The sequence below is a fragment of the Centrocercus urophasianus genome, unplaced genomic scaffold, assembly GCF_019232065.1.
Source record: "Centrocercus urophasianus isolate 14NV4802_14NV808 unplaced genomic scaffold, USGS_Curo_1.0 seq_17, whole genome shotgun sequence".
NCBI classification, from domain to species: Eukaryota; Metazoa; Chordata; class Aves; order Galliformes; family Phasianidae; genus Centrocercus; species Centrocercus urophasianus.
In genome coordinates, this window is record NW_024884722.1 from 29,477,765 (window position 1) to 29,493,734 (window position 15,970).

At 43.1% G+C, this 15,970-nt stretch overlaps 1 protein-coding gene across 1 annotated transcript in view; it reads right to left on the minus strand.

The window, feature by feature from the left end:
- Nucleotides 1-8,647: 8,647 nt before the first annotated feature.
- GLUD1 (glutamate dehydrogenase 1) overlaps nucleotides 8,648-15,970 on the minus strand; it is a 30,421-nt gene continuing 23,098 nt past the window's right edge. The window contains exons 8-13 of the mRNA XM_042817745.1: nucleotides 15,392-15,529; nucleotides 15,182-15,262; nucleotides 14,287-14,410; nucleotides 13,970-14,061; nucleotides 10,956-11,018; nucleotides 8,648-10,023 (exon numbers count right to left, since the gene is read on the minus strand). Coding sequence (XP_042673679.1) covers nucleotides 9,904-10,023; nucleotides 10,956-11,018; nucleotides 13,970-14,061; nucleotides 14,287-14,410; nucleotides 15,182-15,262; nucleotides 15,392-15,529 — 618 coding nt within the window. The 3' untranslated portion in view covers nucleotides 8,648-9,903. The remainder of the gene's footprint in view (nucleotides 10,024-10,955; nucleotides 11,019-13,969; nucleotides 14,062-14,286; nucleotides 14,411-15,181; nucleotides 15,263-15,391; nucleotides 15,530-15,970) is intronic.

Sequence of the window (15,970 nt, forward strand, 5' to 3'; positions counted from 1 at the left end):
AGAATTTCTAGATCTGAACTGTAGAGCTTTGCTCCACAAATGGGGTCATAGCTTTGTTCACAGTGCTCTTTGGCCTTGAAGCATTCAGGTTCTCACTCCCCTATGCATCACAGAGGTGTCTGAGTCACAGCCAGGAATATACGTTCCCATCCCACCCAATGGCTCCAGATGGCACATGAAAGCCAAGCAGCCAGAGACAGCCCTTGCCAACTCATGTGCCACTGCCCAGAGGGACATAGGAATGTATCTGACATGTGAGATCTCACATTTCCTCCCATTTGCTCCTGAGTGTGCCCTCAGCTGTCAGAGCCTCAAGGTGCCACGCGAAGGGGATTTGGGCACCTTGCCTCTGTGGACAAATGCTGCCATTAAATGCCTGAGGGCTATTGAGGAATTGAGTTTGTGAGCACACTGTGCTGCTGCATGGCGGGGCCAAGTGTGCACTCAGCCTTTGGCTGTGACTGCATCAGTGTGTCTGCTCAGGGTCATTCTCTTGATTGCCATCAGCAGTAGGACTGAGGACATTTCAGCTTATAGTCCAAAATGATGACATGTCAGAATCCAGTCCACTCTCCCAGCTGTTCATAATAACTTTGCATAGAATCACAGAATAATTAAGGTTGAGACCTCTAAGATCGTCAGGGCCAGCCTTCGATCTGTCCCCACCATGCCCACTGACCATGTCCCTCAGTGCCACACCTCCTTGTTTCTTGAGCACCTCCAGGGACAGTGACTCCACCACCTCCCTGGGCAGCCTCACCACTCATTCTGAGAAGAAATTTTCCTAATATCCAACCTGAACCTCCCCTGACGCTTAGAATCAAAGAATCACCAAGGTTGGAAAAGACCCCCAAGATCACCTAGTCCAACTGCCCACCTGCCACCAGTATTTCCCTTCTAAACCACATCCTTAGCACAACATCTAAACCCAGAAGTTGTGGTTCTGTTCAATGCCAACAGTGACAAGTGACAAGAGCCTGAGCCTGCTGCTGGCTGCGGGACCCACTGCCCTCACCATCAGCTGTCAGCATCAGCAAGTGAGGCAGCAGCACAGAGCCAGGAAATTGCCATTTCCTGAACATGGATTTGGCTGCAGATAGCTGAGGATGTTGTGGAGAACAATAGGTGAATGTTCTATGGCCCTGCTGTTGTGCAATGGGTTTCCACAGGCCTAATGCTGCTGTAGGTTATCTGAAGCATTTTGGGTTTTTACTGCGCTGTAGAAGCATTATAAACTTCATCAGGTTCTCTTGAGGTCAAAGGCTTTGGTTTTTGTAACAAAGTGGTTACTTTTGTCTCGATCAGTTTTCTTTTGTTTATTTGTTTGCTTTTCAGAAGTGTGTTTTGGTAGAAGCTGTTTTCCAACATGGTAAGTAATCGCTGCTGACAGAAGATAACATGATCTGGAGACATCCCTCTGTACCCTATTTAGTTGAGCACAATGTCCTGTTGTATGCCAACGAAGATCTGCAGTGCTTGGAAGAAAAGTGATACTTTGCTGAAATGCAGGTGGGCAAATAGTAAAGGAGCTGTTGTTGAAGCAGTTTATTGCCTGGTGTGGAGGGAGGCATTCCAGGAGCCTGCTGTGAGCAGAAGGTCAGGCTGACTAGCAAGCATCTTGTTTTGGGGCAGGTTATGCTTTTTTTTCTTTTCTTTTTCCCTCCTACTCCAGCAACAATTGCTTTTCAGCAGTGGCAGATCCTTGTACATAGTGTGAAAGGGTGCAAGAACTAACTCTGCCAGAAAGCAGGTGATTCCAACAAGGCACAGGCTGGCTGCTCTGGCTGTGAGAAGCTGTGAAGCACCAGGAGCCCTCCCAGAGGGACTGGGGCAGGCTGGAGAAGGATGGATGCACTGCCTGGCCTCCTGCCTGCAGGTCCTCGGGCACAGGGCTAGCAGGGACAGGCTGCTGGGCAGTGTTATGACAGAGTATGAAACTGCTAAGCTCATTCGTACAACAAAGATTTCATCACGTACTCCTCAAAAAAGCAGGGTTAGCTCCTCCCATTTGTTTTATAACGATGAGTTTAAGCCTACCCGGAGGGGAAAAACAGTAAGCGAGAATCCTCTGAAACTGGATACTTTTCTATGTAAGGCTTTGAAATACCAGAGCTGGTTTAGGCAATTCTTGAGCTGAGGACTGGGATGTTTTTTGGCCCCGGCAGCCTCCTGGGAAGGTTTTGTAAGGACAGCTGTGGAATGCGCTCTGTTTACCAACTTCTTGCCATGGAAAACAAAGCTTTGATTCCTGGGCCATGGAAAACTTCTGCCGATGAATCCCCACCCCCTCTCTGGGGAGGAAAGCACAACAAACACTAATGCCTCTTCGCCCTTTTATGCCTGGCGTATTAATCACCGAGCAGGGCTCGCCGCGTCCCGCTCAGCCTGTGTTTGCCCTCTAACTACGGGGAGGAGTTCTGCTTTGTCTATATAAAGCTGCACTTTGCTGAACACTGTAACAGAACCAAACTTAGAGACTCAATCACCCATCCTCTGTGGGGAGAGCAGACCAGCAGCAGCCATGTTTGGGATTGGAAAGAAGCTCGCCGAGGAAGCAACGCAACAGGCTGAGAGTGCTGCGCAGGCGGCAGGTAAATACCATGGGCTGCTTTCCCTGTGCCTCCAACTGGGTAGGGAGGTGTGTGCCCTGCTGCACTGCTGTGGGCTTCTGGCCCTGCAGCATGGGTGGATGTCTCATGCATGAACGCAGCTTTACAGATGCTCTTCTTGAGGGTGTGGTTGGCGTGGCTGCTGCTCTCAAACCCCACTGGTGCTAAAGCGAGTGAGGGACCAGAATTAAATGCTGGCTGCCCGGTGCTGCTCGCATCTCTTCACTGAGTGGGTGCCAGATGGATAATGTGCTGAAGGGAAGAGGATGGCAGAAAGCTGAGAGGGAAAGTGAGGCCATTTAGGTTTTGCATTACTTTTTCACAACTTTTTCAAAACATGAACAGCTGTGAAAATATGAGCTCTGCAACACCATGATGGATTTGCTTCTTGAAGCTCTGAGGTCTCTGACGTGCCCAGCTAATGCTGCAGCTGCTGATCCCACCACAAGCCCTGGTGCAGTCATTGGGCTTGGGGCACCTGCAGCTTGGTGCTGTGATGCTTTCAGTTCCTGCCCAGGATGAAGCAATGTGCCATTTAGATGAGCCACTGTCTGTGAAGCCCTCACACAAAGACTGCTGTGATGCAATTCCTCAGACTTCTGTGCTTCATACAAATGGGAGTAGCTGAGTTTGCCTAATGCCTGTAGAGTGAAATTGGGCACTGCAGGTGACTTCAAATGCAGTAGAAATACTACTTTAAGGATTTCTTTTCTAATATTATCTCCTAATGTGCAGATCCTCTAAGCAGTGATCAATGAAGCAAATAGGAAGCCTCTTGTTTATTTACTGTTTGTCCCTGGGCCAGCTCATTAGGAAGAGGAAAGACCCCTCACCACACCTAGTGGCCTCTTTTCTAAAGAATTTGAGGTGATTTTCAGAACATCTTCATGCTGAAGCATGGAAGGAAAACACTACAACATGGGCAAGCACTCATCTTTTCAAATGAAAAATAACTCTTGCTTTTGCTTTAGAGCAGCCCTAGACATGCATATTCTGTGGAGATTTTCATGTTCCTGCTCTATTTCTTTACATTAGAGGACTGTTATCAACTTTTTCCTGTGCTGGAAGACTGATGTGGGAGTTTTAGACATGCTATTTGTCTTCTTGAATGGGCCGAGAAGTTATCTCAGTGTTCCGACAATTGAACTAAGTGTTTAAGAGACAACCAACTCCGAGAGCAGAGCTTTTAGATTGCAGCAGTCCTTCCCCTTCTGCCCCAAATGCTGGCAGCTGAGCCAGCCCTTCAGACACTCTCAACAGCCCTTGGCCTGAACCCCACACATGTCTTCCTGGCAGCCCTGCATCACAGCATGTTCTCTTCCCAACAGGGCTCCCAGGCAGTCTCATGCCTGCCTTGGGGAGTGACAGTAGGTAACAGCAACAGGGTGCTCAACTCACATCACCACCCATAGCCCTGGAAGTGCTATCAGCAGAGGTATTCTCCAAATCCCTCTTTAAATGTAAACAAAAAGGGTTTTTATGCCAGTTCTTGAACTAGAACAAGGCTGTCCAACTGGTGGTTCTGCAACTGCTAACTACGTCATCTCCAAAGTACTTCGGTTGTGCCCTGCAGGCTTAGTCCCATGAGCCTTTCTAAGTTTGGACTGGCACAACTGGCCTTTGCTAGTATCTAAAATTAGCACCCACCCAATAGCTCCTAAGGGAGCTGTAGACTGCATCTTCCTCAGCCCACCTCATCCACCAGCTGGTGAACTGTGCCAGAAGGAGATGCGTGATGATAATTAGTGTAGCTTTATGCAGTACAAATATCTTACAAACCGAGGGTGAAATAGGCCACTGGGTTGAGACAGCCTTAACGCCATAGCTGGTGCTTGCTGGAGAGCAATTAAGCCCAGGCCTGGAGAAGTTCTGAAGTTCTGGGCAACCCCAGTCCACTGAAATGCTGTCCTTTCCCCCACGCATCTGTCCTCATGCTCCTGCCCTCCCCCACAAGCAGCCCGGCTGTTCATGCAGCCTGTGGGGCTGGGCAGTGCAGTGGGTAAAAATGGTACGACACAGAGCCAGGGCGAATGAGTCAAACAGGTTCAGCTGAAGGTCACTCACCCAAAATTGTGTTTGACTGATTTTTCTTCTTAGAATCATCTTCTGAGATGTGATTACTGAGTTTAGGGGGACGGATAAAGACTGCTTAATTGATGCTGTTTTACTCTTCAGTTAACACAGTGGGCCAGACTGTGCAGCAAGCAGTGGAACAGGCCAAGGATGCTGGTCAGAAAGGTACGGTCATGTTTCTGATGCTTTCACTGTCATTCCAGTGAAATCTCAGACGGGTCCCTTGCCCCTGTCCCAACACCCACCCTCTTGTGAGATCATGCCAGCCATGTCGCTGTCCTCAGTGACTGCAGTGGGAGGGCAGAGCCCAGTTTTCTTAGCATGTTCCATTCCAGAGCACAGCACTTCTGCTCTGATCTGGGCTTTCTTGGGCCACAGGAGCCTCAGCCTACTTCAAGCTGGGCTGTGCTGTGCTGCAGTGCCAGGGCTGGCCAGCCAACAGCAATGAGGTCATTCTTTCCTTGCCCACGCAGGACTGTGCCACAACGAGACCCCTTTAGTGTGTTCTCCTCTCCACCTCCCCTCCTACCCCCACCTGGTGGGGAAGGGGAACATACTGCAGTGATGCTGCAGTTACCTTTGTTTTTCTTTTTCAAAAGCTCTCGATGAAGTCTACAAGGTTGCTGAAACTGGTGAAAAAGCTGTAAAAAATGTAGCAAATCAAGCAACTTCCTGGGGCAAAAGCTTTGGACAATGAAGATAACATAATACCACTGAATGTATTCTTAATACATTATATATAATAAATAAAACCCCTACTGTGTACATGTCTGGCACGCATTCTTTGGGATTATTCTGATTACACACATTAGAACAATCAGCGATGTGGAAAGGTGGGATTACTGCCCAGCAGACTGCTGAAGTTGCTGTTAGTGCAGCCAAACACTGTCAGAGCTAAGGGAAGGCTCTGAGTGGGCATGATGTAAGTGGCCCTCTCCATATGGGCCGAGGACGTGAGATATGGGGTTTTCTCCCACTTAGTTGGTGAGCTGAAGTCATGGCAAGTCTCACAAGCTGAATACTTCAACAGTGATTTCAGGACAAGGTAAGTACCTGCGTGCTTCTGTGCGCTGATCTTACCTGTAAAATTGCAATTAGAAGTTATACAGATCGAGTGTGTTTACGGTGTATGGGACCACCATAAAATGGTACTGTGACACTCAAACCAATGCTGGCACTGAAACATAACAGCACAAACTGCTGGCCAAGTGTCTAACGTGCCACTGAGCTAAATCGTCAGTGCAACTTCAACAGCTCTGAGCAGCAAAGCACTGATGCAGCACAGAGCAGCTGTGGTCAAACACAGAGATGGGCAGTTATCAAACGTGGTGAAAGGATGAGTACTGAGGAAGTCTGAGCTTTAAAAAAAAAAGAACTTACATGCACATGAGCTTTAACAAGAAGAGAATTTGCTACTGCAGTTAGTAAGGAACTGGATGCTACATTCTCACCAATTACTAAAGACATAACTTAGAGGTCACTTACTTGGTATCTTCAAATGACGGGAGGAATTGTCACTGTGTAAGCACTTCTTCCTGACGGTGACAGGTGCCATCAATGACAGCAGATGCAGCACTGATTTCATTGCTGACATGAAAAATGGTTGTTGTACTCGCTCTTCTGCATGGCAGGTTTTTTGCATTTACTCCCCTCTACTCCGCCCTGGTAAGGCCTCATCTGGAGTACTGTGTCCAGTTCTGAGCTCCCCAGTACAAAAAAGACAGGGATCTCTTGGAAAGAGTCCAGCGGAGGGCCACAAAGATGGTAAGGGGCCTGGAGCATCTCTCCTATGGCTGAGTGAACTGGGTCTGTTCAGCCTTGAGAAAAGAAAACTGAGAGGGGACCTGATCCAGATATCTAAGGTGTGGGGGGCAGAGTGGTGAGGCCAGACTGTTTTCAGCAGTGAGTGGAGACAGGACAAGGGGAAATGGCCAGAAACTGCATCATAGGAAGTTCTGCACAAATGTGCGCAAGAACTTCTTTAGGTGAGGATGACAGAGCACTGGAACAGGCTGCCCAGGGGGGTGGTGGAGTCTCCTTCTCTGGAGATGTTCAAGACCTGTGGACACCTACTTGTGTGACCTTGTCTAGGAAACCTGCTTTGGCAGGGTGGTTGGACTCGATGATCTCTGGAGGTCCCTTCCAACCCCTACGATTCTGTGATTCTGTGATTCTGAGTAGCTGGCAGAAGGGAGGTAATTGTGAAAACTGTGGGTACCCTTACCCATGCTCTTGGGAGGTTGCACGTGCCCACCAAATTTGCTGTAGGCAGTAGGCATGGCTCAGAGCCATTAGAAATCTGTGCTCACATGGAACATCAGGTATTGGCTGGGCCCTTGCCCAAGCAATTTTCCAAAAATCCAAGCAATTTTCTTGCTGAAGCATCCAGTGGTGTGCCAGCAAATGCAAACAGAGATCATGGCAGTAGCTAGAGGCAACACTTGTGTGTGTGCTCTATGGCTGTGTAAGGGGGGGAGTGTTCTCCAAAATGTTTGAGCTAAAATCTAAGTTACATCTGCCATAGGGAAACACAATGGTTATATTTGTAATCTACAGCCCAGAGCATGGCTGTTTCCTTCAGCTGTGGTTAGGAAAAGGCTGGTGTTGCCCATAGCAAGCGTGTGAAATTTTACTGCTTTTTTCCTTCTTTTGCTGTTGCCTGAACTTGGGAGACATGTGATAAAAGCATAGCATCTTGTTCTTAACTATCTGATGCTGCTGGAACTGACCTCTGCACTGCACTTAACTCAGCACCAGCGTAGCTTATAATGCACACCACAATTTCAGAAGAGGATATCTATCACAAAAAGTCTGGACTCACTGATACAGCTTGACAAGCAAAGGACAGATCAGACGATATGCTGTAATCTGAAATCAGATTCTGAACGTCAGTCTCATCAAGAATCTGAAGTCTTTGATAGAAAGTATCCCAGATTCTCCTCACACCACCCTTCAGTTACGCCCAGTTTGCAAAGAGAAGCTGTGGGTGCCTCATCCCTTCAGGTGCTGAAGGCCAGGCTGGATGAGGCCTCCGGCTGCCTCATCTGGTGGGTGGCAAACAGCCCATGCAGGCACTTGCAACAAGATGGTCCTCAAGATCCTACTTAGCGATCTGTGCCAGCTGTCTGTGTGCTCCAACAGTGACAGGACCCCACTCTTCAGGTCTGAACAGCTGAACTGATGGAGAGAAGTAGAGGAAATGAGGGGGCAGGCAGGAAGAAAACTATCAGCCAAATTTTCAACAACCATGCCAGCAGATAGCACAACTCAACTTATAGGATTCTTTCTTGTTTCACTAACACAATGGTAGGAGTAGGATGGTAGAAGAGGTTGAAATGCCCCGCAGATATTCTGTTACATTTATTGTTGTGTATTGACGGCAGCGGAGAGGTGGTCTGGCAAAATGGCGTCTGGCATGGAAATGTGGATGAAGCAAAGGTGTGTCATTAAATTCCTCCATGTGGAAAACATGGCACCCACTGACATTCAACAGTGCTAGATGAATATTTATGGAGACTAACCAGTGGATGTGAGGCAGTGGGTCGTGTTTCATCAGCAGTAACAGCAACAGTGGGTTACCTCTGCTGGTGCAGATTTTTATGAACGTGGCTCATACAGGCTCTCTTCATTATAGCTAATGGTGGTGACTATGCTGAAAAACAGTGTTTTGTAGCAGAGAATTTGCTCTATCAAACAGTGTTATTGTTCTCTGTATCTGCTGCAGATTCTGTGGAAATAAATAGGAGGCACTGCTTTTGGAGCAACACATGTATCTAACTTCAACCATCTTGTCTGCCAAGCTCATGAGACATATCTGTATGAGTGAGCCCCTTACAAGAAGTTATTGACAGTATCTTACCAGTAACCACACAACAAATCAGCAAGTATATTGTGAAGATTCATGAGTTGGTTGTAACCAGTGGAAGCTTTTGCATGAAATAGAAAGCAGTAAAACAACAGCATAGTTGGTTTGGAAAGATCAATTTTTTTTTAATAACTGCTCTTCTCTCCAGGTTATGTTATGCAGTTACAAAGTAGATAGAAAAAAAACATAAGTTTCTGGGAGGGACTAGTTGTCTTTTAGAAAAAAACACTCATATTCATTACATAAATAACAACTGGCACTTCAAGGGGACACGGCTGGACAAAAGCCTTAGACTTTATAAACTGTGCTTGATCCAGTAATGTGTTGAGGTCCATTCTGTTGTATTTGAATATATTCAAAACTGTCACGACCTTCTGATGGCAAAAAAAAAGAGAAAAAAAAAAGAAGCTGTGTGTTAAGACAGTCAATTAAGTTTACAGCAGCATTCTAGCTCCTCTGTAATTTGGCCAATGATTTCTGGGTTATATTTCACGGTAGTTGTTCACTGAGGCAGTATCTAATTTTGAAAAAGCCTCTGGGAGGAAAAGACTGACAAAGAATGTTAAAAACAGGTATGATTGCTTAGCAAATTCAGACTATCCCTTTTCTTAAAAAAAAAAAAAAAGAAAATCTGTAGTCAGAATAATTACATAGATGCTTGATTTAAAAATGTAACTATAATTGCTTGATAATTTCAGCTTATAAAAATATTAGTTTGTCAACTCTACATACTTCATGGTGGTAGCCAAGCTAACTTGAACAAGCAATAGGGCGCAGTCCTATAACAGCAGCAGTTAAAGAAAAAAACATTGCCTAGAGAGAAACAGGCCTGAAGCTTTACTAAAAAACAAATTAGACTCCTATCGAAGTTAATCCCTGCTGGAGGCCCATTCTTCCTTTGACAATGCCATAGCATTGATCATACAAGGCCTTACTGAAAGTGCCAAAGCCAAAATTATACCATTAAACAAAAGTGCATGAAGTAATAATGAGCTAAGTGCTCATCCAGTACAGTATCTGATCTGAAGTTTGAGAAGTGGCTCAGGTGGCAAGACCACTCTTTCATACATAAAATGTACCATTTTGTTTTGTAGGTGAAATACCCAGAACGTCCCCCACAAGTGCTGATGAACTGTTATCTTCAGATACATGCTTGTATACAATTTCCTAACCCATGGACTTTTATTGTAAAAAAAGACTAGTCTGGACTGAAACTAATTGAGAATAGAATCCACTATAATGTCAGAAGAAAAGAAATTTTTGTGGTTACATGTAAACTTGTGATAAGCTTTTCCAAGAAGAGGGTACATTGACGGCAAGAGGGATGGGATACAACAAGGAGCAGTGACAGCCTGCTTATGTAAAGGTCAGGCCAGCCTCGTTGTATACTTTGAAGACCTTCTCAATTGCATTGACATAGGCAGCTGTTCTCAGGTCCAGACCCAGGTTGTACTTCATGGCAGTACGCATGATTTGCTGAAATAGAAAAGGTTGTATGAGATTTCTGCAAGTTTCCTATAGGAACTACATCAGATTCTGCTTGCAGGATCCAAGCAGGAGCATAAAAGCCCCTAACACTGATACCGGAGCTCAGATTCTTTGAGAATAAAGTCTAACATTTCTCAGTTCTCTGTACGTCTACGATTTATGAGGTCTCAAATCTCTACAGAGAAAGACAAGGTTTCAAGTAGTGCTTCCCAACTAATTAGAAATACCTCATAAAGTGATCAATCTAAAACTGCTGATGCTAAACTAAGGTGTTCCTACGGACATATTAGACAGGTACAAAAAGATAACTAATACCCTTCTAATCACCATAGCTTCCTCTAGAAAATACTTCTAGATACCATACATTAGTCTCTAATGTTTTCTACGCCCAGTTAAACTTGGTCATCACTGCACAAAACAGAAACATTTGAGAACAGTATTCATAAACTGTATACGCACCTAATAAATTCTGCAGAATACATTTGTCAGGGAACTGTTAGATCACAGCCTGAACTGATGACTGAGCAGCTGGTGACCGGGTATGGCTGGCCCAGGGAGCACAGCCGCAGGCAATTTACCTGTGCTTCTCAGGTGACTAGAAGTGGTGGACCCTGGGTCCATCCCCCCAACACTCCGGCCCATTTAAGGGCCAGCCACAGAGGAGGAGAATGTTTTGTTGATGAAGGTCCTTCCTTTTTAGAGATGTAATGCTCTATGGCCAGAGACCCATATCACCAGCAGGGTGAGTCAGCTTTTTTCCTGTCTTTGACTCTTGGTATTCTAAATAATACTTTTTCTGGTATTGTAAAGATCTTATCAGAAGAAGTTTTGCTGTTTTATAGGAGAAACAGTTTTTAAAAAAGATGTAGCAAAGCCATAAGTTCTTCTCCTACACATAGATTTATTAAAGCAATACTTACTCGAGCAGAACGCTCCATTGTATAAGCCAACCCAGAGTGGACAATATCCTTCTCAGATGCACCCTGCAATAATACACAGTACAGTCAGGACTTATTCATGCATACAAGAAGGTACTAATCCTATTTTAAGAACAATAGATAAGATTCGTGTAGCAGTTGAAGCTTGCTCTCTCAGTTTTTTTTGTAGTGACTGATGTTAAGACAAACTGAATTGCCATTACTATTACTAGAAGTGCTAACTTAGGTCAATTTGATTGTAAAACCTTAGATGTAAGTCAGTGAAATCTAGCTTCCAATTGCATAATGCTAGCATTTTCAGTGATGTTGTAACTACCACTTTCAGTTTTCAAAACATGTCCTAAATGTTAAACAGACTCTCAAGAATTAATAACTTACAGAAGTTATTTCAGTTATTTTGAAGACAGGTTTTAGGAAGGCCATAGATTCTCAATTCATAGATTGAAGTGTATTAGCTTTGTGCAGCTCCAGAATGACTTAGTTGCCATTGAAATGTAAATGCACTGAACAGTAACTAATTGAAATGTGGGGATGTTAGAGTGTCAGTGTTCCATCATTCTGACTACTGTCACTTACTACTAATTTGAGACTTGGCTTCGTGAAACAGATGCAAACGTTCATTTTGTTTACCTTAAATACTCATTTGATGTAAATGTTCATTCAAATGTTTACCTCAAATACTCATTTGGTCTGTAGAAATTACTAGGCCACTTTGTAAGGCTTGTGTTAAAGAGGTGACAGTAATGACTTCAAGCCACTAAATGTTTTTACTATGCTATTCCTTCAGTGTAACACTTTGGCAAATGCCAGCACCATACTAAATCAGTCTATTCCTGTCATCTGACAGCAAACCAAGTTCACGCATGCCTCCCCTGATTTACTGAGGGAAGGATGCTTTGATGGTTTTTCTAATTCACTTTTTTCCCTTTGATTACTTGCCCTATCTTCTCCTGAGCTTATGTATAAAAAAAAACCCGCTACACCAATTATTACTTTCAGCTTCCATACATCCCTTGGCAAAGTATTCTACAGCTTAACTGACTGTTGGAATTGTTTATTGGTTTTGTTTGACAGCACCTTATTTTTGTTCACTCTTCCATCCAGTGATGGCTGTTGTTACCCATCCATTTTCACAACACTCATTTTATTGATTACTATCTCTGTACTATTTCGGAGTAATAGTACCTGGAGTAGGTTGTTGTTTTATACATGTGGAACTTCTGTATCTTTGACTATTCTATTTTTTTTTAACTGTCAACATTACAACACTATAAGATACAGAGATGAAACCTGCATGCAGAGCTGAGAAGGCAGGCACATTCCGGAGTTAAATTATGGCACTGTCAGTCTTATATAGCCAATCTTCTTTTCATTTCAGAATGATTACTATCACTGCATTTGTTTTCTAATTGCTGTGCATTTCTAAGCTTAAGCTCAGGGACATGATTTAGCAGAGGGTTGTTAATGTAGTATGGTTAGGTTGTGTTTGGACTTAATGATCTTTAAGATCTTTTCCAACCTGAGCGATTCTATGGTTCTATGTTCTGTTGTTACCTCCAGATCTTCCTTTTGAGCTCAGGTAGATGAACTTATCATTTTGTACTAAGATTTTTCCCACCCTGTATTGGTACATGTTAGATAACAATTTAGATGACTTTTTTTTGCCCATTAATAAAAGTCTCAAAGGAACATTCTATACTCTTGTCTGTACTATCTTGAATTTACAGAAATGCTATATGAAGCTGTCTGTGGTATGGGTTCTTTGAATGAATCATCAAATAACTTGCATTTGAAAGGGAGTTTTAAACTATATTAACAAGACTTCCAAAACAAATTCTGATAGTTACTGAGGCAGTATTTCTTGCTATAAATGCTTGACAGACTTTAATAGCCAGGAATCAAAGAGATTGTAGAATCTATGTGTTGTGATCAGGTTAGCCAGCTAAAATATGAAGTATATTGTAGACAAAAGTATTGGCAGAAAAAAACCAACTTAGTCATCTCCTTACTAGGTTGTTTAAAAACCAACAGAAAACCTTCCGCATCCTTCTCCAGGTTAAAAAATCCATACATCTCCATCTGAACAATGGATGAAGATGGTGGAGTTTCTCAGAGCAACAGACTGCTAGGTGAACAGCAACATACAACTCTTGTATGATTAACTCCTGAAATCTGAGGTAGTCATAGATTGAAAATATCCCAATTGCCTTCGTGTTGTTTGCACAAAAAGAGATGGTACTTCATATTTTCTAATAGGAGGTAGGAGTAAGCACTACTCAGTGACAACTAAAACACCAGTGTTATCAACACTATTTTCATTCTAAATGCAAATCACAGCACCATAACAGCTACTATGGAGAGAACTAACTTTGAAAACAGGGTAGTACTTTAAATACCCATCAAACACTACAGAACAGACATGAACACAGTAGGGGAACTGTTAGGCATCTGATGAAGGGGTTTGGCTGGCCCAGGGAGCATGGGCAAATTGTTCACACTTGTGCTCCCCATGCGACCACAATGGAGCCTTTCTGGGCTCCATGTAAGGGCCAGCCACTGAACAGAGAACATCTCTGGAGCTAGGCTGGTTCCTGAGAAGGAATGATGCATAGCCAGTCATCCCCCTTCACCACCCGGCTGAGTGCCATTCTTCTTTCTGTATATGACTATTGGCCTACCTGCAAATACTTCACCTGTATTGCCAAGGATCTGTCAGAAGCAATCCTGCTGCTTCATGAGCAGAACAAACAAAACGAGTCTGTATTAAAATTGTAGCTTTATAACAATACTGGAGATAACTGGCACGTGGCCAAATAGAAGGGGGGAAAAAAGGCTTACTTCCTGTATTCTTAAACTGTTCAGATCACTTGCTTCCTTCAATTGTTCAGCCATCTAGCTACAGTACTAAAGTAAAATTTTGACTGTACTTATAATATCAGGATAAAGCTACAGTTAAAGGAAAAAAAAAAAAAAAAGCAAACAGAGCAACTACTTACTGATATCCTATCTTGAAATTCTGCTGTAGGCACAACTGGAATAGTTCCACCATGCTTCCCAAATTTTCTCTCCAAGCTTTCCTGTACAGACACTACAAACCAAAAAAAAAAAGCAGAGGCAATGTAATAGACAAGGAAAGGACAACTAACAAAAGGATTTGTCTCCAAATCTTCCAGCATTCCAAGAAATGCAGACTCTGGGAGCAGAGCTGAGAGAAGAGTCATCTTAATTATGTTTCCTACTAAATAGGAAATTTGCTGTTTGGTACTCCATCCTACCAATTAAACAGTGAATGAAAGCAGAACTGTGTACTTACTGAGCAAGTGGTAGTTTGAATCCCTTTCATATTTAAAAGTCAAGCGGCCATAGCTGACGTGGTTCAAGTTTTTCAGCCACTCAAAATAGGATACTGTTACACCACCAGCATTCAGGTAAAGATCCTGCAAAGAAACAGTGAGTGTGTTGAAATGTGATCATTAGATAAAGACAGTTCTATCCTACTAAGGAAAAGCAAGTATGATTTGCAAAATACTAAACTACATTATGGAAAGACAATCCAGTTGTTGTTCCTACATGACAGAGTATATATCTTCTGATGTCTAGGGAATACTTCTACTGATTTAAGGAGGACTTGACTTTAAAATATATGAAGTTCAGGAATGCCTGACTATTCTATTTTAGCATAATTATTTAATAGAATTAATATATTTTTTGGCTAAGTCAATGAGTTAAGATAGATCAGCCACGCCTTTTAGGTATGCTAATTGATCAGGATGCTCTCTTTCTTTGTTGAAGAGGATGTTGTCATACTTCTAGATCTCATTCTTCCAAGTTACCACTCTAGGCAACTTTTACACTATACAGTCTGCAACAAACGATTCTGTTGGGAGTTCAACCCACAGACAAATTTTTACAAACTAGTCAGTGTGTTAACCTGGCCTTCTTTCTTTGCTTACTGGACTACTTAGGTGACCAAATGTCAGGTAACAGACAAGCCAAGCTACTGATTTACTCAATAATTGTGGGTAGTTACCTCTTGTAAGCGTGTCACTTTCATGTAATTATCTTTGGGCACCTAGAGCTGTAATGAAGTCTCTTTAATTATTACAAATCTTGAGCAACATTAATGCTCGCTTCTCCGACACTAGCTGTTTATAGTTCGCTGAAATATTACTCACTAATGAAAATCAAAGGTCATAAAAGACTCTTACAGGAATAACCATGATATTCCTCTCCAAGAAGATTTTGTCAGCTTCAGGAGTTGTAGGTCCATTGGCACCTTCAGCAATAATCTAAAAGGAACCACAACACAATAATTGCTAACTTGACAAGTGTATGTTTCTGTCCATATTAATTAGAGAAAGCCAGTATAGATACTAGTATTCAATATTTTTCATTTGCTTTTGAGTTCTCCAACTTACTTTTGCTTTGACCTTGTGAGCGTTGGCCTTAGTCAGCTGCTTTTCACTTGCAGCAGGGATGAGAATGTCACAGTCTGTTTCCAGAATACTGCCCTCAAGCTTCTGTGCTTTAGGGAAGCCCATGATTGTCCCATGTTGCTGTTGGAAGGAAACAAACCAGGGTAGCTTTAGTGCATGTACTCAATTTGCTTCCCTTTTACTAACTTAGAGAGAAGGAAGAAGCAACAACTCTAGAAAGATAGGGATGATACGTGCTATCTTTAATTAGCTTGTTTTTTGCATTTTATTTACTAGTCTTGTACCTCAGTCCAATATGATTAAGGCATAATTGCTCTCTGGCCAAAGACACTGATAAATGTCTGGGCTCTGGAATTAAAAAAAAAAAACAACCCTGCTGTTTATTTCAACTCTTAAAATACAAGATGAATGATGAATGCAATCTTTTTCAAATACTCAAATGATCCACTAGTCTGTTATGCACAGGATAAGTTGTATCACGTGAAATTCAGAAGCACCAGTAATGAAAAGTCAGTACTACAGTGACAGCCTTCGTTTAGTTGAGGGTCTTTCCAGCTTTCT